Source organism: Dendrobium catenatum, unplaced genomic scaffold, assembly GCF_001605985.2.
Source record: "Dendrobium catenatum unplaced genomic scaffold, ASM160598v2 fragScaff_scaffold_348, whole genome shotgun sequence".
Taxonomy (NCBI): Eukaryota; Viridiplantae; Streptophyta; class Magnoliopsida; order Asparagales; family Orchidaceae; genus Dendrobium; species Dendrobium catenatum.
The window spans coordinates 211084-234637 of record NW_021318810.1 but is presented as its reverse complement, the minus strand read 5'-3'; the positions used below and the strand labels follow the sequence as shown (position 1 = coordinate 234637).

Genomic DNA, 23554 nt, shown 5'->3' with positions numbered 1-23554 from the left:
GGACCGAAAAACCGCCCATACATGCCTTTATTACGCGTGGTGGGATGGGACCCCGGTACGGCGCCTACGACGAGGCAGGTAATCACCTAAAGGCCCTACTTCAATGTTCGTGGTAGACCGAAAAATCGCCCATACAAGCCTTAATTGCGTGTGGTGGGATGGGACCCCGGTGCGGCACCTACGGCAAGGCGGCGTCATTCATAAGTACCCTTGAGCGAGGGGAAAGCAAACTGTCTTTTTAAACAGGTACCGTCAAAGACTCCATACACGTCTTTATTGCGCGTGGTGGGAGGAAAGATCACGGCCGCGGTGTCCTCGTCCGAGGACACCTATCATACACGCCTTTATTGCGCGTGGTGGGAAGGCCCAGTTTCTCGTAGTTTTCCCCTAAACAGGGGAGACGTCGGGAGGATGCCGAAATTTCGGGAGAACACGAGATCGTACCTGGACTTGATTGAGCTCAAAGAACAATGAGGACATGTGAACTTTGATGCAATAAAATTCAACTCTAAAACGAATCCAAACTTAAATAATTTGAATTGAACAAATACTCAATCTTGAACTTGAGGACTCGGGGGACTTGAACAAATTGCGAAGGACATGGACTTATTCATATCAAATGATAAAGGACTTTGATTCAAACTTGAGTCAAACTTGCATATGACTTGAACATTTGAACTCAAAAAAAGACTTGGGTTGGACTATAGAAGGGCTTGAACTTTAATCAAATTTGAACAATGACTTGGACAAGTTGGTAGCATACTTGTGGACTTGTATTTGGACACAAAGCAAATGATTAACAAAATAATTGAATCTAAATGAAATAATTTCAAACTTGAACAAAATGTGGACTCGAACTTGATTGAACTTAAGGGACCGCAGGGGACAAAACTTGAACTCAAACAGAGGACTTGTGGCATGCATTGGAACTTGGATTGCACTAAATGCACTTGAACTTAAACTTGAACTTAATATGACGTGGACAATTTGGACTCAAGTTCAAATGAACAAAGACATGACTTGGACATTTAAACTCAAGCAAAGACTTGAGTTAGACTATAGTGGACATTGAACTTGAACTATACAACAAACTAGGAGAATACGAATTTGACTTGAATCAGAACATAGGCAACCATTTTCAATCTTGCAAGCTACGATCAACAATGGCTAGTGGAGATGCATTTAAAAAAGTTTGAGGTAAATGTCACCTTCGTACAATCGACGCCATTTGATTGAAAGTGAATATACCAATTCCCTACAAGTAGAAAGGCTCAACAACACTATCAAAAACCAGTCACGCATTCAACATGCTGTCTGTGGACAAATATAAAAGAACTATGATAGATAGCAACATCAACTAGCAAAAGCAGGAGATTCGTTAGTGCACTACAATCAATCTGCAGAAATAAGTAGTGCACGACAGTCTACCTGTATAAAGCAGCGAACAACTCAATCCATAAGCTGCTACAACACGCCACCGGATCCGCAACACCCTTGCAAGAGGACAGAAGGCGTTTATAAACATTTCAGAATACCCCTGCACATGCACTGTAGTTTGTATACACATAGGTACACAAAGGGGTAAATGTAATTAAAACCCGCATGGACCCCGACGAGCGTGTTATTAGTATACACGTGACGCTTAGGGATGCTGCGTGGGTCAATAAATCGAACCCAATCCTCCTAAATAATAGGAGTCGACAAGGTTCAGTAAATAATTACAAAATACCCTCAAACACCCGCATGGGCCCCGGCGAGCGTGTTATTAGAATACACGTGACATTTAGGGATGTTGCGCGGGTCAATAAATTCGAAACTGATCCTCCTAAGTAATAGAAGTCGACAATGTTCAAAAAATGATTACAAAATACCCCCAAACACCCCGATGATGGCCGTGTTGATTGCTTATCTCAATCGGAGGGGTTCACAAATATTTTCAAATGCCTTCCAAAAGTCCACTCAAAGTCCAAAATCCAAAGTTTCCAAACAAAATTCCAAATTCAAATATTTAAAACTGAAATCTAACCATACGCCACTTAAAAGTAAATTCATCCACCCTCCGCAACAGTTTGCCGAGGTGGACAAATTCAAAAACTACTTCAGCTCACAAAGAGCTAATGCCTAGTCGAAAATATCAATAGGATCTATTCTCAAACAATCTCCTGCCATTAAGGACGTGGTACGTGTCCTCTAACCGATGGTTTTGCCGCTAAATGGCACCGCAGGATAAACGGTTATGACCCGGGGCCCTCTGAACCGGGTGGTTTTGCCGCCAAATGGCACCACGAAATACCGGTTATGGTCAGAGCAAATACACTCCATAGTGGCATCAAATCCTTGAGATATGAATAAATAGGATATGATCGATAGGGCACAAAGCCCTCTGTTAGCTAAGGTGGATTCAAATTTATCCCCTTAGACAAATATTCACCCCAGGTCTACAAGGTACCCTTGGAAGAAGCAACCCATGGCTGCCGACAAGGATCCTTCTGTCAGGTTGGGTTGACTACCTCCTCTGACTAAGTAGACCAGGGACCACGAAGGCCCAGGACGACGGAACCATGGGATCTTGATCGGGTCTATCATCCATTCCCCCACCATCCGCTTTAAGTGCAAGATGGTGTCATTTCAAGTTTTAAATATCAATATTCCAACCTTCAAACTTCCAATACCCAATCTCCAATATTTAACTCGTGTTGCTACTATATGCCAGATAACACGTATCTCTACGTATCTAATCGACTAGCCTTAATCGAAAGTTCTCTCTCGTTATCGGGAGGGGTAATTAACTATAAGGGCTTGCGCCTATAGGAAACCAGAACTCAGATCATAAAGTCCTCGGGGCAAAATCTCTGGGTAGTGTCTTATCTACAAACCTATCTGCCTTCCAAAATTTACCCCGGAACTTACTCCGTTAAAACTCCCCTCGCCGAATAAAAAACAATCAGTGCGGGCGGAGGCCGGGGCCGAATTTTCAGAGCCCACAGGGAGTCATAGAGATGTAATACAAGTGCAAAGGCATGGTTGGTTGTAAAAACGATGGACTACAAGAAAATGCAAGCGAGTAGAATGTGCAATAGATGCGGCGAGGGCAAAAGATAGACGTTATTGTGGAGTGGGAAATTATTGCATGATCAATACGATGAGCTGGAAAAGCAAGCATGAGCAAAGCGAGGTTTATATGAGACACATTGCAATTGAGGTTGTGTAAGAGATTGCGAATGTGTGCGACAACTTGTCTAAATTCTATAGAGTAGTGCGAAGGATGTTCCTGACAAGGTTGTCGTTGTGGTCAATGATATCGAAGAGCTTATAGAGTATAAAGCTACAAATGATGTCAAATTTGACTAGAGAGACAGAGAGAGTTGAGCAGTAAATGCCGGATGCGATAGAGAAGTGGTCATAGAGGATGGGGAGATGAAGTCGGCCACCAAGAAACTTCAAAATAAGAGTTGGCAAAGTAGTCAACTAGACTATGATTCAAAGCAAATACTTAAAAAGAGGATGATTCACAACCATTAATGACAATAGAAAAGAAAGCCACATAGATTAAGATATTTTTGACAATAGAGCTCTATTATGACAAGAATTAAAATAAGAAAAGAAAATGAGAAGAATCAAAGATGAAAGTTGAATTGTTAGGCTCTGATTCCAATTGAAAAGCAAGGTAGCAAGAACAAAGATTGTGGTGGTTTTTCCATTTTTATTTTGAATTGTTAGAGCAAGGACGAATCCGGTATAAAAGAAGAACCAAGAAGACAAAATGAGAAGAGGATCAAAAGTTTTAAAGAATGAATGCCTAAAAGGAAGGGAGGCAGGGTATGGAAAGGAAGAATCATGAGAAAAATTTTGGAAGAGAATTAATCCCCATAGGAGAAGTGAAAAGAACACGATTCTATATTACATCAATATTGACTCTGGACCCTATTTTTAGAAACAAGTCTAGCTGAAAATAATAAAACTACTCCTAAGAAAATATTTAGAAAATTCAAACTAGTAATAAATCATAAATAACAGATTTAACCTTAACATAAAAGGACAGAACATAAAAGTTGTTAATTTTTTTACAAAATACAGAACAAAATTAATAACTAAGATTTTAAGGATCTTGCACTACAACAATAGTTCTAACTATTTTATGTCTCATTGAGTTATTCCTTTTCGCTTTAACTGTACAACGACAACATCAAGCCTTTATCCCACTATGTGGGGTCGGCTACATAAATCCTTTTTCTCCATTGTGTCATATTAAAAGTCAAATTCTCGTTTAAAGCGTATTTCCAAGTTTTTTATATGGGTGGACTTATCAATTTAATGCTGAAAACTTACCAGCTTTATCAGACATACAAACAAGTGGTTTAGAGTTGTATTTTTCAATTTAGTTAAATTTTGTTCAGTTCGAAATTCAAAAAGGTATGAGATGATTTGTTCACGGTTTCTAACTTTCCAGCTAGTCTTCTGCTAAAAATCTAGTCTTATTTAATTCTGTGAGCAGTTGATAATCTAACACATTAGCTAGTATACTTGCAACTATGATTACAATACCAAAATTTTGTGACAGTCTCCAGGTTAGTCAAAGAGAAGCTAAGATGCATATACAAAAACCTTGGAGTTCGCCAGTAAGAATGGGGAATCAAAATAGTGCACGTAAATGACAACCCTAACAAAAAAAAATGTTAAAGATCTGAACATCTAAAAATAGCAATATAAAATTGCCATTCATTATAAACAGCGTAATCATAAACTTCTTAGAAGTAGAGTCATAAAACTGAAAGAATGTATGGAAAGTTATTTAGTGAGAACAATAAATGAGAACTAGTAAAAGTAAAATATAAGATGCATCAGGACTTCATCAAGCCACATTAGAATGGGTTCGAATTTTCTTCAGGCTGCGTTATAATGGCTCTTGTACATTTCACAGGCAGAGAATAGCAAAGGGGCATCGTAACAGATTTCTAATCTAAGCAAAAGGAAACACAAAACGACATCCAAGTATCTTCATATAAAATGTGTAGACTATAAACACGGTAGACCGGTAGAGGTGTCAGTAAATGGCATGGAATGCATTGCTCTTAACTTTCAACAATATAAAGAACTATCATATGAAAGAACAACATAATGAAATGGTCAAAATGTGGAAGAAAGAATGTATTAGTGGTAAGTAATCTACCTATACATAACTAAAATGATATGCATGGAATGCATTGCTGGTTCAAAACAAGCGATTTGTGTTTAATGGCAACCAAATAATCTTAAGCAATTGGCAAACTAAATTCAATGGCTTCAACTAAGTTCTTAACCAGTAAGAACTTAACTTTATGAAATTAACTTCAAGATCAGCATTGTTTGATGGTACTCTAGATACATGTTTCCACAGTTCCGCTTTGAACTAGCAGAATAAATTGATGTGAAGACATAACTTATCATTATGTCCGCATAAATTAGTAGCATTAAGCATTATATTTATTTTAACCACGGCGCTTATGCTAGTGGGATCAAGGTTTGATGTTGTTGTTGTTGCTGCATTTTATGTTGATTATGGATAACCCTGAAATAAAGATTCATATGGCATCTCAAAGAAAAGAAAAAAAAAATCTATGGGGATTTGGATATATTTTCTTTTTTTAATGGAACTACTCACTAATTTTGTAGGATCCCAACTAGCTCCTTTCTAGAGTAGAAATTACCCCCAACAACCCTGACCTGGTCCCCATAATTCACTAAAATTATAATCAAATTCATTCTCAGACATGTCCGAACATTATGTGCGCAGTTTCGTAAATCTTTCAAAGCATTAATCATCCTAAATAATGCAACAGAGTAACTATTACAAAGACCTACTTTTGAGAAAGATAATAAGTTACCAGCCAGCATGATAAGGCAAAGAAAACGTAAATTGTTGCATAAACCTAAGCCTATATACTTTCTAATCCTTAAGATAAGTCCTTTGTTCATATCGGGGTAGATATCTAGTGTAGAAAAGGCGTGTCCAGATTAAGAATTTTAAGGAAGAGTTCAAGTTTGACAACAGAATTTAAAGTTGGAATAGTAAAGAGTAACGAATCTAATGTAGTTTTCAATCAAAAGAGATAGGCTTGAGACAAAAAGAGTTTGTAACCATAAACTTCAAAATAAGTAAACTACAGGCTGAATAGAAGTTCCTGCATCCTAAAAACTAAAATTAAATCACTTATATGAGTATCACCAGGAGAGATACATGTATAGTTTGCATAATAAAATGTTTTCAGTTGTCATTGTCAGAACAGAATTTACTTGCCTTGACGTAATTGTACCATTAACAAAAGCAAACTGTACATATTCATCTCCAGTAGCCATATTGGACCAATCAAAGTGAATCCTTCCCCCACCACCTCCACCCCCACCAGAAGGGCCACCATTTCCACCAGCTACTGATAAACTAGAACTTTTTTCAAGTACAAGTGTTTGAAGGAACAGAAGAATGGTTCCACCAGATCCACCACCGAACCCCCTCATCACAGATCCATTATAGTTGGTAGTTGCGTAACTTTGGCCATCCGCCTTCAATAATCCATGAATATCTAATCTGGACAAGGGCCACTTCATGGAACCCATAACTGCAGAATCCCATGTTCAATCATAAAGAAAATTTTTGAATGTGTAAACAGTAGGAAGATAAAGATGGCATTTAGAAGCAAATTCAGGAATAATACCAAATGCGATGAACAGCGAGGAAAAACTTTGATAAAAGTATCATTTAGATAATGAAGAAACATTTGAGTGGAAAATAACGAAATACAAGCTACCAAATCTGAACTAATCAGTGAACTGTAATAAATTATTTCTAACGTTGAATAAAATGTAATAGCAATGCTAAGCATAAATAGAATGATCTAACCGTACAAAGATGTAACAACAACGATTAACATGCTATAATCCCTAAATTCAGCCTATGTCCTACATGATCATCATCATCATCATTAGCCTTATCCCAACCATCTTCATAACAAAACCAAAACTGAAACAGAAGCATATGATATTCATAAGACCTAGGAAAAATTTCAGAGGGGATAACAACTTCAAGAGTAATAATAAAAGAGGCCTGCTATCAGTCCCCAACTTGCCATTTACCCCAAAAAAATTGCAATAAAGCTGGACCATGTTAAATGAGCCAGAAAAAGAAAACAATGAAATTCAAAACAATAATCATCAGCTGAGATAGTAAATATCAATTATATAACCTAAAATGGAATTTGATGGGTAAATAACGGCCAGAAAACAACAGAAATATTTTTTTTTTCTTTTGTATTACAAAGAAAACTTGTTTGAAAAGAATATTCATTATAAAAGCATGCCCAGTAATAAACCGTAGCAATTATGCTAAGAAATCAACAAGAACTCATCGTTAAATATAAATGCATCAACCATATCACCAAGACTGATATGAAAATTTCAAACCTATCATTCCACCACCAGCTGCACCATTTTCATTAAATCCATTGGATCCTCCACTTCCACTGCCCAACTCACATGGAAGGTCAGCATCGCCATATGCTTGGCCACCTTCAATTCGTGTTCCATTAGAGTACCCAGAGCCACCTTTTCCTCCATGCCCAGCACCTCCTCCCGCTCCATGTTTCAAATACTTCCCTTTACCGATGCCCTCTTTGCAACCTAAAACACAGCTCAAATCAGTTTGACTTCTGGTGTGGTATTGCAAAAGAAAGGGCAGCTGACCACACATAAAACCGGCAGGAGTAAACCAATTTAAATTTGTATTCCTAGAAGGGATTGAGGGAAATGGGTTAGGGGCAAGTCAGGGTTGCGAAAGAGAGTGAGTGTAGCTTAAGTCTCTAAGAGGTGGGCCAGGGCCGAGATACCTGAGGAAGGATAAAAACAGAGGGGGGACCTTTTGAGTTTGATTACAAATAAAAGCTTGAGATAGGTTTCACGCTTGATAACTTGGACTAAAGTAAAAGCAAAAGGGAGAATTATGCACTATTATTTTTCATCAGTTAAATGACTACAGTGAATTACCTAATCCTGTTCCACTTATCTCGCCATCAGTATGAATAACAACTGTTCTAGCCCTGTGGATGTGAATTATAGTCCCTCTCACTAAGCCATGAACAGTAAGGTCTTCAACACGACATATCTGCATATTTACAGTTATAATTGATGATAAGTCTCTTTACTAAAATAAATTAAAAAATCAATGAAATGAAAATAATTTAATAAACGAGAACAAATTGAGAGCCTGCGTGCGTGTGTTAATGGCAGGAGGCTCTCCAAAATTTAAGTGATACAGAGTCTTTAGCTATACATAAATTTTCAATTATTTTATTTAGAAGATGTGCATGGTTAAAACATAGTATTTAAATGCTTCCTATATATATACACTCAACACTAACACATACAGACCTTATCATTTTTTCATTAAGGTAAACAAAAACCTGACAGCAAAAAAAAGCAATAGTTGCTAGGAAGATGATCCACGTGACCAATAGAAGTCTTTTCAATAATATATTCTCGCATATCATTACCAATCAAATATTCTCTTACAACAACAATAACAACAAGTCTTTATCCCACTATATGGGGTCGCCTACATGAATTCTTTTTCGTCATTGTGTTATATCAAGAGTCAAATTCTCATCTAAATCTAATAATGAAAGGTCATTTCTAATTTTTCTAACCAAGTCTTTTTAGGTCTACCTTTATCTTTTTTAACATAAGTCAAATCTAATACATCTACTTTCCTAACTGGGTCATCGGAAGGCCGTTGTTTTATGTGACCAAATCATCTAAGGCGACTCTCTCTAATCTTATCTTCCACAGTCAAATATTCTCTTATGTGAAAATTATATCTGGTAACACAGTAAGCAACAAGGATTGCTGAACTCAAGATAAGGTGTTCAAATATTATTCAGGTCAAAATTAGAGCAACTTACTTGCAATGTCAAAGACAAGGAGTTGTTCACATGGCAGTCATCAGGAGGCATGAGTAGCTCTTTTGGGCACGTTTGACTCTCACAATGTGCTTGAGCAGCCCTGAGAAAGGCACATTTCAAGCTAATTGAGGCTGTTAAGAACGCATATATGAACAACTAAAACTTAGCAGTCAATATTTTGCATTTAATAAACAAATCAATAACTCACGAACTGCTTCCTATCTCATTATCTACTGGAGCTTGCAGCAAAGAGCCTGGCCCAACCTGCACAGTGAAATGAAAGATCATGCCTGCCGTGTAATCATAACAATGCATCAGTTTAGTCAGTCTGACACTGCTATGTATTTGGAACATAGCAAACTTGCTATCCATGATTTTGATGCACCAAATGAACCATTTTCACTGATTTAATTGGTCGACTGAAGAGAGCGTACTTTTGCTTTTAAACAAAAATCATTGGCTTGTACTAATTAGTTTTTAGTTAATCACAAGCTTGCCCCATAGATTTTCCTGAGCTCAATTTCTTTCATAGGAATCACAAGCATGCATTATTTTCTAACTAATTTAATGCATAACGGCAATCCATGATGTCAACAGCACTTCCACGTTAAAACATTGTGTTTTTTTCTTGCCAAATTCAATATGAATCACATAAGAGTTAGTAATCATGACAATTATGAGATCTTAATATCGGATAAAAAAGATGGTCATTCCCATTACAAATAAACCATTAAGTAAATGAATGCGTAAAAGGTACAAGTACCATAAAACCCTAACTTTAAATCAAATAAAGATAACCACAAGATGAACTCAAATTATCACCATATGTGCAAATTTCCTTCTAAGATAATATATCAAAATCTAATCTACTAATAAAATATATAAGCGCATGCACATATGTTTACATGTATATTACTGCACGCACTTCCCTAAGAAAAAAAGAAGTCCCCTCTACAAACCTTTTCACATGCATACACAGTCATAGGAACAAGCATGCACCTTAACGTATTGATATCCTCCATGAATTGATATATTCAGGCATACAACCTCAGTAACATAACATACATAAAAATAAAAAATAAAATAAAAACTATACACAAAGGTCCACACCTCAATATTATAAAATAGTGACAAGAACAGCCTCTGAGCTTCAATAACATCACCCGAGCCAGACAACTTCAGAAGTCCTTGACCATAAACACCCAAGTCTCCATTTGAAGAGATGACGGAATTTTGCTGTAGTAGAAACATACATTACTTTCATAGCAAAAAGAACCAGTAGAATTTCATACAACAAAAATTAAAGCAAATAAATTAACTTTAACAATCATACCCTTAGAACAATAAGATTTCTAGCTTCAAGCATGGACGCACCAACATCATGATTACCTCCATCATCAATCTGAATTTTAGAATCCCACATGAGAAGCATTTTGACATACATTCTGAAGGCACCATAAACCTGTTAAGACAAACAATCCAATGAGCAGGGGAGATGGGGAGCCAAGAAGCATGCAAGAGAGAGAGAGAGAGGTGGCAAGCCATCTTTCTAAGACCTCTCATCTCAAGGGACCAAAAGCATTTTCCAGTATGCATTCTCATTGGTTACTAAAGCAGTCGGGTACTTTTTTCAAACAATAAATGGTTCATAGCATTGGCAAAAACTGTACTAATCAGGCAAAGCGATTCAACTGCTGCAGAAAAAAATGATTTTTCAAGGAAGATACATGCCTTTATTATGGAGTCACTTATTAAAAGCTCTTCAGCAACCAGTTCAAATTCCGAAACTGGATAATCAGATAACCCAAAGCAAATGCTGCCACCATCAAGTAGTCTTATTTGACCTCTTACCTTGAAAGCAGAATTAGCACATAAATTTCTAAGTTAGAATGCTGCAACAGCATTTGACATTATTTCTAAAGATGAGTAAAATCACAAAAGAAGAGTCTGAACATGTAAGAAGTAAATCTGATTTGTTACTTTACAGGTAATTTAAACTCAATCACTTCAACCAAGAAAATGGAATAAATTTTACATATAAAATATTTAAAAGAGCCTAGCCGAAATCTAAATGAACAGACATAAAAATGGCACGGTTGTCAAAAGAGAGCTTTGAAGCAAGCTTTCGAAGAAAAGCTATGAAGTGGATCTACAGTGTTTCTCTATCATGAAATTTGCACTTGTTATGCAAAGCATGTGCATCACTGTGGTTCGCACAATGACGCAATAATTCCTTGCATGCTTCAATTGCGATCGCAAGCACAAGTGGGCAAGGGTGCAGGTGCAATGCAGTTCCATCTAGAGGTGCGTACTAGCAGCTAATGTATGATGGTTTGAACTAAATATAAGGAAGCTCGTGATAGGAAACACTTGAGTTCGCAAGTATTCCTAACCCAAACCAGTAAAATTACAGCAGCCAACTGCTGTCCACAGCAGCAAAACAGTAGAAAAACAGGGAAAACGCAGCAGGAAATTGGGAAACGAGGAGAAAAAAACACAAGATTTCGCTTGTATTTCACTAGAAATCAAAGAAAATAGAAAATATACAATTGATCCTCAATTCGAGAGGAGGATCGATCTCTCCCAAATCTCTGGCAATGCCAAGAGCCCAAAGAAAACCTAAATCTATGAGATCTCAAATTTCAGCCAAATTTAAGATGCCCAAACCCGAGGAAAAACATCTATTTAATGCATACAAATCAAAAGGAAATCCCAAAACAGTCCCTACATTCAAATTTCCCTCTCAAAACCCTAAAAAACGCTTCCTAAAAAGCTCTATTTGAGCGGACGGGCCGCCTGATCTCCGCAGGAGGCGGAGATCTCGCTGTTTTTGCGAACTGCCGGTCCCGCGTGGACCGGCTGGACCGGTCCAGTGGACCGGTCTAACAGCTCTCTGCTCCCTGAAAGAGGGATTGTGCGAGTAAGCAAGCGACATTGACGAAAATGGGATCCAACTATCACTTCACATGAGTGATATAGTAGGATGGATGGCTTACACACTTGTGAGTGGATGCATGATGGATCACAAGTCCGATATTGATAACGTGTGAGAGAAGGATAGGCTCAGGAGAGAGTTGATAGAAGTGAAGAGAGATTTAAAAAATAAATATAAAAAATTAATATAAATTATGAAATATAATAAATTATCATGAAATGGTTATATTTGGACTTGGATCAAGCTCCAATCCTTCATTTGTTTTAGGTTTAGTTAATTAAATGTTTATTATATATACAAAATGAAATGTTTACATGATATACAAGTCATAAGCACTTTAGGCAACAAAAGTATAGCTTCGCATTGAGCTTTGCACATAAACAAAGCACAGTGAAACAAAACATAAAGCTTGCACATCACATGCACTTTGGCTTTGAAAACACTAAGAAATGGTTAGCATTAAATAACTTTACAATGTTTTAAAAGTATGTGATGGGGACATCAGAACATGGAAGGTTTATCAGAGGCGTGGCCGCCAATTTACGGCCACGATCAAGTCATTGTATTTTTGATTTATTTATGTTGTTATGTTATTTTCTTATTTTTTCAGTGTCTTGTATCTGTTTTATGAGATTTCCAGTTGTACCCTTTTAGTGAGGGATGTCATATGTAAGCCCCGAGGGCATTTTCATCTTTTATTTCTTGAGTCTCATGTACTAAGGCTATTTATAGCCCCTTGTTTTATTTTTCAAGTAATGAATGATTGAATGAAAAAAAATTCTTCCTTGCATGAGTTCTTGTGAGAGCTTGGGAGTTTCATTGAAGAGAAATCCCTATGAGAGGGAGATCGTATCACCCACCAACCTTGGAGACAGCCGAGTTCGTGGTTTTCTTTCTTATCTTTCTTCCCTTCTCTTTCCACCACCACTACCGGACATCACTACATCAACTTCATCTCCAATCCCAAGCCATCGTATCCTCCTAACCAAGCTCCACAAATTTTTCCCCCATAAGCCGCCGGCCACCTTACCCGAAATCACTTCCAAACCGCCGGCCCTAGCTCCCAAACCGCCGGCCTCACCCACTCCCCTTCTCCCTTGAGTTTCCTAATTGGGCTGAGAATTAATTTAGGATAATTTTGAAATTCAAATCATTTGAATTTGAATTCAAAATCTTTACTAATTTAACTACTCTATTTTAGGAAAGTATTTACTTTAGATCTATTTTAAATTTTAAATTCATTTGGATTTAAAATAAAACTTTCCTATTTCCAAAACCTAAATTAAGACGCCTTAATTAATCTCACTAATTGCTCTCACCCTCATGCATGCCGCCGGCCCCCCTATCCCATTAAATCCTATTTATTTCTTTGCTAAAACCAAGTCTTTGCTTATTGGAAATAATTTCAAATTATTCTCATCCCTCCTTGGTCGAACCTCATAATCTCACACCTCCTTATTTCTTTCCAAAATCTGAATTTGATATTTGGAAAGTTAAATCCCTAATTTTCCCACCTTGCCACCGCCCTCCCCTCTCTCCCTTTCTTTTGGAAATATTTCAAATTCAAATTCCCCTCCTCTCCAAAATCTGAAATTATTACAGATTCTATTCCTCTCTCCAATCTCCTCCCTCTCTCATTAACTCTCCACCAGAATTTAGGATTTGATATTTTCTCTTCTAATTTCCTCTCCTCTACTTATAAAAATCTGGAACTTATTTCAGATTTTCGTCTTTGGCGCTTCCCTCCTTCAAGTTGCACGAGAAACTTCTTTCTCTTCAACAATATTCAAGAACACTATCAAGTCGTGAGGAGATTTGTCATCTAGCATCAATGAATGGCGGATCCAAAAATTGAATACGACCTAACCTACGACGATGATGGTTTCGTAGACATTCTCCAGTTAACTTTCTTTGACGTTAATACAAGGGTCGATCACACCGTTGAAGATTACATATAGCGTATTATGGACACTTAGGTGGAAGTAATCAAAGAGCAGCTTGAAGGCGTTGAGTGGAGGATCTCCATCGATCCTTGACGAAAGGTTATACTTTCCCCTTTCAACATATTTCTTGAGTCTAAATTTATCTTGTGTTTGATTGTAATCACGATGGACGCTTCCTCATGTCTCTGCTAAGCTTAGTAAACGTAGGGTTTTGAGTGTACTTCTTTGTTTACTAATTCTCATTGTTAGATTAGGGATTCTTATTGAAACTACTATTCTGGCATAACGTTGTTTATTAATTTATTTGGAAAGTTTCAAATCTCTGGTTATGTGATTTAGCCTAAGCGGGCGTGACCCCTTTCTTGTTTTAATTCGTTGTTTTAAATGCTAATAGTTTCTTCACTGTTGTTATAATCAATAGTTGTGCAAATTCTAAACAAAATCATTGCATCCTCACGTAGTCCTACATAAGTATGTGTTATGAAAGAAAAAAAATCTTATTCAAGATTATTTACCCCCAAAATTGAGGCCAATTATGTCTTCCAAATACCTTGATTAGTCTGATCAAAACCTTAAAGATTTCATTCAACCTACAATCAAAATGCACAATTAACCCTAACAACCACTATGAACCAGAGTTTGATCATGCATGATGTCAAAGAACAATATATTAATTGTGCATCGTCTACCAGAATGCATCGGATAAAGAGAACAATGCAACAAACACACAGACCCTTAACTAACTCTCTTGCAATATCGCACCCATGGATATTCCTCACTCTACTAAACCTGGTGAAGAATATAGATCAAACAAACTTCAGCCGCTCGAGATCCTTCAATCTCATTCTGCCCAAAGCACTAAACCTCTCATAATAATATATTTTCTCAAGAATGTGTCTCTAATAATATACTTTTCTTAAAATTTAAAAGTCATCATGATTCTAAATATATTCATATTTTCTCAAATGTTTAAACTATATGAACAGCGATAATCAAGATGTATTGAGATTGAAAACACTCTCATGAATGACTGTGTGAAGGTGGCATAAAGTTGAGTTACAAAATGAATGGCTCCTTCAATTGTTTGATAAGAATTAATGTAACCAATTCTACTAAGTAGGTAGTTTCTTATAAAGAATTCTTGAACAAAAACAAAAAGAAACTGTCCCCAAACTTATCAAAAATAATAATAATAAATAAATACATACCTTTTGAAAGTTATATTGATTTGAAGCATTACAAGTGCAATATATTGACCTTCTACTAAACAACACAAGATAAAATAGACTTCGGGGAATACTCCGAGTACTTTAGTTCGGCCAAAAAAAAATATTATACAACTCCAAATAATTTGAAAGGCATTCGAAGAGTAGACACATATTATGGGCATACTTAGCATCCATAAGCAAAGCACAAACATTGATAATGGCATCAACAAAGTCATGAAAATGTTGATGCATTAAAATATGTGCAAATACACTCTCAAATTCTAAATAATCTTAGTTCAACACAAAGGTTCTAGATATTTTTTAGGATAACGTAAGAGGACTATAATGTCATGTCATTGGAAAAAACTAAATTATTACAATACAAGCATGGTTATAATGCAAATACATTGCATATCATCTCAATTGACCAAGCAAATACATGGACACAAGTTTGATCATGTAACCTCTCAATTAATACAAGGGTATTGCTAAGTCATCATCTTAATATACACATTAAAATATGTGATATGTCAAAAAAATAAATGTCAAACCAAGTTAATTAAATAGATTGTCTTGCATGACAAAATTGTAAGACCCACCATATGGGCCACCTCGCTTATAAGACAAGATCACAAGACCAATTATTGAGCAGATTCTAATATCTAAGTCATAAGCCATACATGCAATCATGAAAAAAAGTCAAGATTAATAGACCTAACCCTCTGGGAAACTTGCAAATAGAATATTACATCATAATGTTCAAATTAAGTTACTTCCAAGGACCAAGCACAAGTAAAGAACTTAAACGAAATAATAGACCTACAAAATGATGTAAGCCCAATTTTAACCCAATTAATCAAGTTGTCTTACCCATAAGGAAATGTATTGCGGTCCATAATTTGAGTCATCTTTTTTACGGGAAGATCATAAGAACCATCATTATAGCTCATTTTAAATAAAGATCATTAAGCCTCATGATGAAACCACTTAAACCTAAGGCCATAAGTCCCAATCTATGCTCCCTAAAAGATAGAGTTGTATATCCTAATACACCTATAGAAGTTTTGAAGGATAAATTAAAAAAAAATTCTCCACTTGTCCTACAAAAGAACGTTTGTTGTGACATAATTAGCAGGGAAACAAAAAAGCTAATAAGCTCATCAAACTAAATAAATTGGATTATCAAGCGTATAGAGCAGTATTGTAACTTATAAGACCTATTATAAGGAACACCTTACTCATAGGGCAATGTCATAAAGGCGCATTACCAGGCTTTCTTAATCCACAAGGTTATTAGTCTCAATAATGGAAGTTCCAATGGATGTGGCTTGATCAATTTGGGTTGACATAAAGAGAGCAAACACATTAAATTAAATATTAGGCTTTCCAAAAGATGCAAGCCCAAACTCAACCTAAAATCGAACCAACTCACAAGATAAAAAACCCATCAATCAAAATCAAATCCACCAATCAAAACCAAGCAAACAAGATCTCACATGTGTCTTAGGCATGCTTTTCGAGCCAAGCTAAAACTAATGAATATTTGATGGTCATGCGATGCCTCAAAGCTCTTGTATGTTATGTTCAATACCTTTGAATCATAAGTCATGATGCTTTGTACCTCTAAACTATTCGATGATATTCGCTAGAATAATTTTCATAGTCCAATGAACTGTCAATGATAATAATAGTCAACCTGTCATAACCATAAATCAATCCTAAGTCTATAGATTTAGTCTACTTAGTTGGTTATAAGTATTAAACTAGATGAAAATGTATGCAAGTTAATATGAATGTTAAATGATTAATCTCATTAACCAAAAAAGCAAATGGTTGAATATGATTCAAAAATTTATAAGTATGTATCTAAGTATTAAGGGATGATCCAAATACTCAAAGCGCACAGCTAATAAATGTCTAAGTGCAACTTGATAAAGCAAAAGGAGTCCTTAGTGGATGTGACCCATTAGACGAGAAGTTGACTTGTGCAAGTGCACGTCAACTGATAATTTATTCAAGTGCGTGAAATAAAGCATCTCTTCTACACAAATTTATTTTCACCTTGATCTGCTTGAGATACATAAGAAAAAGGCAACTCACGATTATTAATCAAGTTCCCTAGATGTTACAGCTTACAGCCTCTTGCATTGACAAATTGGATATACTAGCATACTCCAGATAGCAATAACAGGAAATCTTGATCAAGCCTTCCATCACTCCCCAATCATTTCTCATAAATTAAATCCAAAAGCAAGCCTAAGATTCCTCAATCAAGAGAGTTCTCTGGTGAGTAAAAAGGATAATTAATCATGGGGCTTTAAGCATATAGAAAGACCCTCAATTCTAAATAAATCTTAACATAACATTAAGGAAAATCTAGTTAAGACAAATCTAATCTTCCTCAAATAACGCTACTCCCAAGTTATCTCTCATGCACATCTAGCAGGCCCATAGGGAATGTTTTGGCTTTTCCTGAGCAATCAAATATAAAATAAAATGGTATGAATTTCAAAAAAATAATAATAATGACTTTAATACTTCACATCCATACCTATAATTTACCTCAATTATCTTAACAGAAAAAGAAACTAACTCTAAAAGAAGAACAATATTTTAAAGATGATAGCAAGTTCTCAGTGAAATTGTAAGTGTTTGGGAGTAAACTAAAATAATAATGTATTGTAAACAAGTGTCAAGTAAAGGTGATGAGTACCAAGATAGTTATTCAATATCTACAAACTAGAATTTCTCATTAAAGTAAATCTCACACAGTTGAACCGTTAATTATAATTGATACCAATAATTATTTCAACACTTTAAGCTGACGGACTGCACAAAATAACACAAGCCCTCAAAACCACTATACAGAATTCTTCTTAACAAGTTCTCTTGCATTTTAGTGTTAAGGAATTCTTTCATTTCGAGTAATATTTCACCATTAAGGAGATTGGCTTTGCACTTGAGCCACTGCAAAAATTCAGAAGCAATTTTGCTTATAAAACATAGCTTACACATCACAAAATATCTCTACTAAAACCAACGAAAATACTTCTACATCCCTAGTCATTCTCCAAGCAGCAGCCACAATCAAAAAGGAAACAAATGTTGTTTGATGAGATTAGTTCCATCATTGCGATGGCCCAAAGGCTAATAGAATGCCATTTGATCTCACTATCACAGTTTCAATTATAATTATTTAATCAGCATTTTTTTTTTAAGTCAGCTGTAGCTAGAGGTCAATAGTAGCCAAACAAACAATGCACAAATATAAGTGATAGCAGATGATTTTTCCATGCCACCATAGACCAAGATCCAAAGGGATCAAACAAAATATCTAAAGCACGGGCCTGCAATCCAATTGAGACACGCAACAGACAATCAAGCAGACAAAATAATGGGATAAAGTTTGATTTCATACTAGTAACAGACTCTCAACAATAACTACACTTTTAAAGTTCAACTAACGCTGAAGAAGTATCCCAGCGTGTTGAATTGAAACTAATTTCCCTTTCAAAGTAAAGATAGAAAGAAAACATAATAATATGATGCTTTTATGGTCATTAGTGTTACCAAAAAAACAGATGTAAAGGCACTTGAGATCACAGGGTTTAGTCTCATATCAACTAGTTTTAAAACAATTTTGATCAAGGTCTACCAAGTGCAACATTGGCACCCAAGTGTTGCAGACTCCCTACAAAATGGTAACAATGCCAAATTTTGACAGAGTTTTGTGGATGCTATTAGACAGTCACATTGTCTATGGCCTTCAAACAGTTTTGTAATGGTTAAGCAAGTTTGAGTGACTCCCACATTGGCTTCAATAGTAAGTGTTAAGTTATTCCAACTTGGATTTATAACACTCTAGATACAGGAAAATTTATAATTTGAGAACTCGAGAGGAAGAAATGCCACAACAAAGAGCTCTTATATGATACAAATATATATATTATGAATTATGAGAGTATTGGATTTAAAATCATATATGATGATTTTCAAATATATTGTTGTTGATATTCTAATGGTCGGCCATCTCATATGTTGGTTGGCAATGGAAATGTATTATTCAAGTAAATGATCAAAACAGTACCTATACTTTCAAAAGTGTTCATTTTAGTCCTAAACTTTTCCAAATGTTCAATTTAGTGCATCAACCAACCCAATTTAAATCAAATTGACCATACCTTCAACTTTGCCATTTCTTTGAAAGGAATTTGATGGAGGGAAGCTTTCCATGAGAGCATTTTAATTTTTTTTAAGATCTATTACAATAATTTGAGCTAGTATTAAGCAGTGAGATTGACCCAAAAAATTCAAAATGCCCTCATTAAAAGTTTCAATTGACCAATTTCTATCCAAAGAAACAATAAAGTTAACAACACGACCAATTTCAATCCACCAAATATGTTTTTCTAATATAATTAAAGAAAAAAACGTGTTCAACATCTTATCTTAAGCTTATTTTTTGGATGGATTCTCATCAGAAAAAATTGTTTTTTTAAGTTATATCACGAAATGACGATATATATATATATATATATATTATATCACGAAATGACGATATATATATATATATATATATTCAGATAAGCATCCAAAATTATACAATGATAAAATTTGATCCAAAATTAATTAATTCATGTAATCATTTCACTTTCTTGTTATAACTCTGTAATATTGTAACCGTTTAGTTTTTCTATTTAATGAGAAGGAATTTCATCAACTATTCAGTAAAAAAAAATGTTTTGCTTTCAAATAGTCTTAAAATTTTGGATGAAAAAAAAAAAAAATTTAAGTGCTTCAAATGCATCATTGGTCCCAAAATGATCCACTCTTAACAACTGATAATACAAAGCACCATTGTCTCCATCATCCCTTCACCCCCTATCCCAATTGAAAAAATAAATAAATAAATTGCGACACATAAAGATCAATGCAAATTTCTTGGTAAATAATGTGTAATATAAAAAATAAAATAAAAAGGCAAGAAAAATTACAACCTGCACCCTTGTCCAAAGCAAAGGAACCAGAGCTTTTGCATTACACTCCACATAAACGTTGGACCAGAGCTGAGCTGTTGGAAAATCCAATAATGGTGTCTCCGTACGTGTTGTGTAATTGTCATTGCTTACTTTAAGACTGTGTAAAGTTCTATCAAAAATTGTACCAGCTGCACCTGCATTCTCCGGGCATCCAACACTCTGCCCACCTGTTTGATTCAAAAAGGTATATGATAAAAAATTAAGTTGTGAAATGCAAATGATATTAAGCCATGCATACATGCAGAGAGGTAATCATAAGGCAAACATGCATAAGAGATATTTAATAGACAAAAGGTAGCACCCAATGAGGATAAATTTTTTGAAGTATATGAAGTACATGAATGGTCAAAGAAAGTAACGTAGCAGAAAGAACATTTGAACATATAAAGAAGTAAAACATATACAAAAATCTGTCACTTATCTTATGGGCGGTGAAGATTTTCTATTTAAGGTGCAGATAACGGCATTGATGAAACAGCTTGTAGAGCATGAATTAAAAAAAAACAATAAATAGATCATTATTGAAACATCATTACCCAATACAGGAAAGTAATTCCAACAACAACAAGCCTTTATCCCACCATGGGGTCGGCTACAAGAATCATTCATGTTAAGAGTCAAGTTTTCATCTAAATCTAATAAAGAAAAGTCATTTCTAATATTTTCTAACCAAATCTTTTTAGGTCTACCTCTACCTTTCTTAACATAAGTCAAATCTAATACATCTAGTTTTCTAACCGGGACATCGGAAGGCTGTCGTTTTATGCAACCAAACCATCTAAGGCTACACTCTCTAATCTTATCTTCCACTAGAGCTACTCCAACTTTTTCACGTATATGCTCATTTTGTATCCTTTCTCTAAGAGTAAAGCCACTCATCCATCTAAGTAAGCATCCTCATCTCTGCAACACTTAACTTAATAAGTTAATATTATGCAAGGTCCCAAATTCTGGATGAGAAAAGTGGAGGAATGTGTTAGGTAGTCGACAGCCAGCGTAAAACTTGTTAAATAATCAAGACATAAAAGTAATTCCAATAGCTTAAAATTGGAAGGATTCATCAAGAGAAATGATTTTGAGAGAATAAAAGACACAATAAGAAAATAATTCACTAATGTTCATAATACTAATTGTTGACCACTATTATGTGCTTTACGATCAATTTGAGTGTGTCCGAAAAGAACGACCTAGCCATTAACTCTCTCCCTGAGCCGCCACCGCCGCCTCGTGCCCATGGCCGACACCATTGTTGGCCTTCCCTCCTACTTCCTTCCACCCATCCCAAGTCCAAGTCATTGGCCTCCACCTTTCCCTCCCTCTTCCTCTCACAACCTCTCTCTTACTCTCCCTCTCTCACTCTCTTCCTCAAGCTCTCCCATTTCTCTCTCTAAAGAATGCGAGGGAACAAAAAAACTCTCCATCTTTCTCTCCCACAAAGATCTCTCTTTTCCTCTCTCCAACCCAACCCCCATCTTTCTTTCACCCTAACTTTCTTCAAATGATATGCAATGACACATTAAATAATCGAGGCCAAAATCACCCACACATGCTCTGACAAATATGCTTAACATTCGAACATAAAGATCAGGCTCAAGAATAAATTTGATGTGAAACTAAATGCGAAAGCAAGAATTGCACTTTAGAGATTAATAAAAGGTTATTAATTTCTCATACTAGCAATAAAGTCTAGCTTACTCAAGTAGAGTTCAAGAAAATGTCATGAAAGATTAAACCATAGTAATTGATTACACTTAGAGATTACAAGAACTTGCAAAAGAACAACTGAAGATTTTAAATAATGCAAATAGCTAATTATAACAAAGCCTTACGTTTAAAATATAGATCCTTTGATGAGGACATCGACAGGCGCTACCGACATGTTTATCGCCGGCGAAACCACAGATCGACGGCCACGATTCAGCGCCTTTACTTTTGATTTTGATGTCATGATGTATTTTATTCTTGTCTTGTTTACTTCTTTTTTTTTCCCATTTTACCCCTGTGGGGAGTTATCTTATCATTGTAGCCCAGAGGGCAATTTAGTACTTTCGCTCTGTATGAGTTGAGACCTATATATAGTGGTCTCTTGTATCATTTTGAGCTTAATGAATATTTGAATCAAATTTTGTGTTATCTTCTTCTTCTTGCATGAGAGCTAGAGAAGGGAGAGAGAGCTCAAGGGGAGCAAATCGCAAGGCCCACCAGCCGTTGGAAGAGTCCTCGACTCGTGGTTTTTTCTTTGTTTTCATCTTCTCCACATCCTCCCTCACCCCCACCCGACGGCATCCACAGCACCACCACCATCCAAGTTCAACATCACATTTGGTTCATAAGCCTTCTTCCCAAACCATCAAAACTAGCTCCCTACTTCACCCAAGGCCGAGGCCGAATTTTCGGAGCCCACAAATATAAATAAAATGAAAATGTTTGCATCTTAACTGGTACGATATTAGATAGTGCCCTGAAATAAATAACATTTTAAAAATTATAATCTAACAATTACAATATCAAAGAATACTTTCATATAAAATGACTTTTATCTTATTATTACTCATATTTAAATTCCATTAACAAAAAAGTTTAATGATTAATCAAGATAATTCATATGCATATTATTTTTATGAATTGTTATATTAAAAAACTGTAATTAACCATTGAGTTGATGATGGAAACTCAACTAATTAAATTAAATATTTCAAGTAAAGCTCTTATTGAATAAATGTCTGACAGAAAAGGGTTATGTGCACAAACGACAAGAATCGAACAAAAATATGTATGAATTGATGTATAAACTTGTGATGGATAATTAGTGGCTCTTTCTAAAATTTTTAAATATTATTTTATTAATAATTTTAATTGTTGTTGGAAGAAATTAAAGTACCGTATGATTGTTGTTCCGAATTGGTAGTCCAAGTACGTTGGCCAATTCATGATAATCTAATCCAAAATAAAATGCGATAGTACAAAGGAAAGGTCATGGATAATTAGTGGCTCTTTCTAAAATTTTTAAATATTATTTCATTAATAATTTTAATTGTTGTTGGAAGAAATTAAAGTACCGTATGATTGTTGTTCTGAACTTGGTATACCAAGTACTTTGGCCAATTCATGATAATCTAATCCAAAATAAAATGCGACATTACAAAGGAAAGATCATGGAAAAAAGTTCACAATAGTAAAAGGTAATGTCGACCTACGCATGTGTTTCTTGATCAACTCAAGAAAGCACGATGTAAAAAATGTCCAACTAGGGTGATATTGCATGAAATAGATTCGAAATACATCAACCATGATTGAAATCACCCAAGCGTTGCTCATTGGGAAAATGGACTACGCTAACCTGTTAAATCACCATAGGAGGACGACAATGATCAATCTGATTGAACATAGATTATGGACTATAATAACATAAAAAAAAAAAGTTGCCCGAACATCGTCCACTAGTAAACTAGATTGTGTCAAAGCATCTGAAATGCCAAATTTACTAAACAAAGGACCT

The 23554-nt window shown here is 35.5% G+C and overlaps 1 protein-coding gene across 1 annotated transcript in view; it reads right to left on the bottom strand.

Moving 5' to 3' along the window:
• LOC110109912 overlaps positions 1-21351 on the bottom strand; it is a gene marked incomplete in the record, with an annotated part of 44179 nt that extends 22828 nt beyond the window's left edge. Inside the window, 10 exon segments of the mRNA XM_028693729.1 lie at positions 6278-6596; positions 7438-7653; positions 8017-8134; positions 8931-9030; positions 9139-9194; positions 10041-10166; positions 10264-10392; positions 10662-10781; positions 20014-20222; positions 21255-21351. Coding sequence (XP_028549562.1) covers positions 6278-6596; positions 7438-7653; positions 8017-8134; positions 8931-9030; positions 9139-9194; positions 10041-10166; positions 10264-10392; positions 10662-10781; positions 20014-20222; positions 21255-21351 — 1490 coding nt within the window.
• Positions 21352-23554: the final 2203 nt, after the last annotated feature.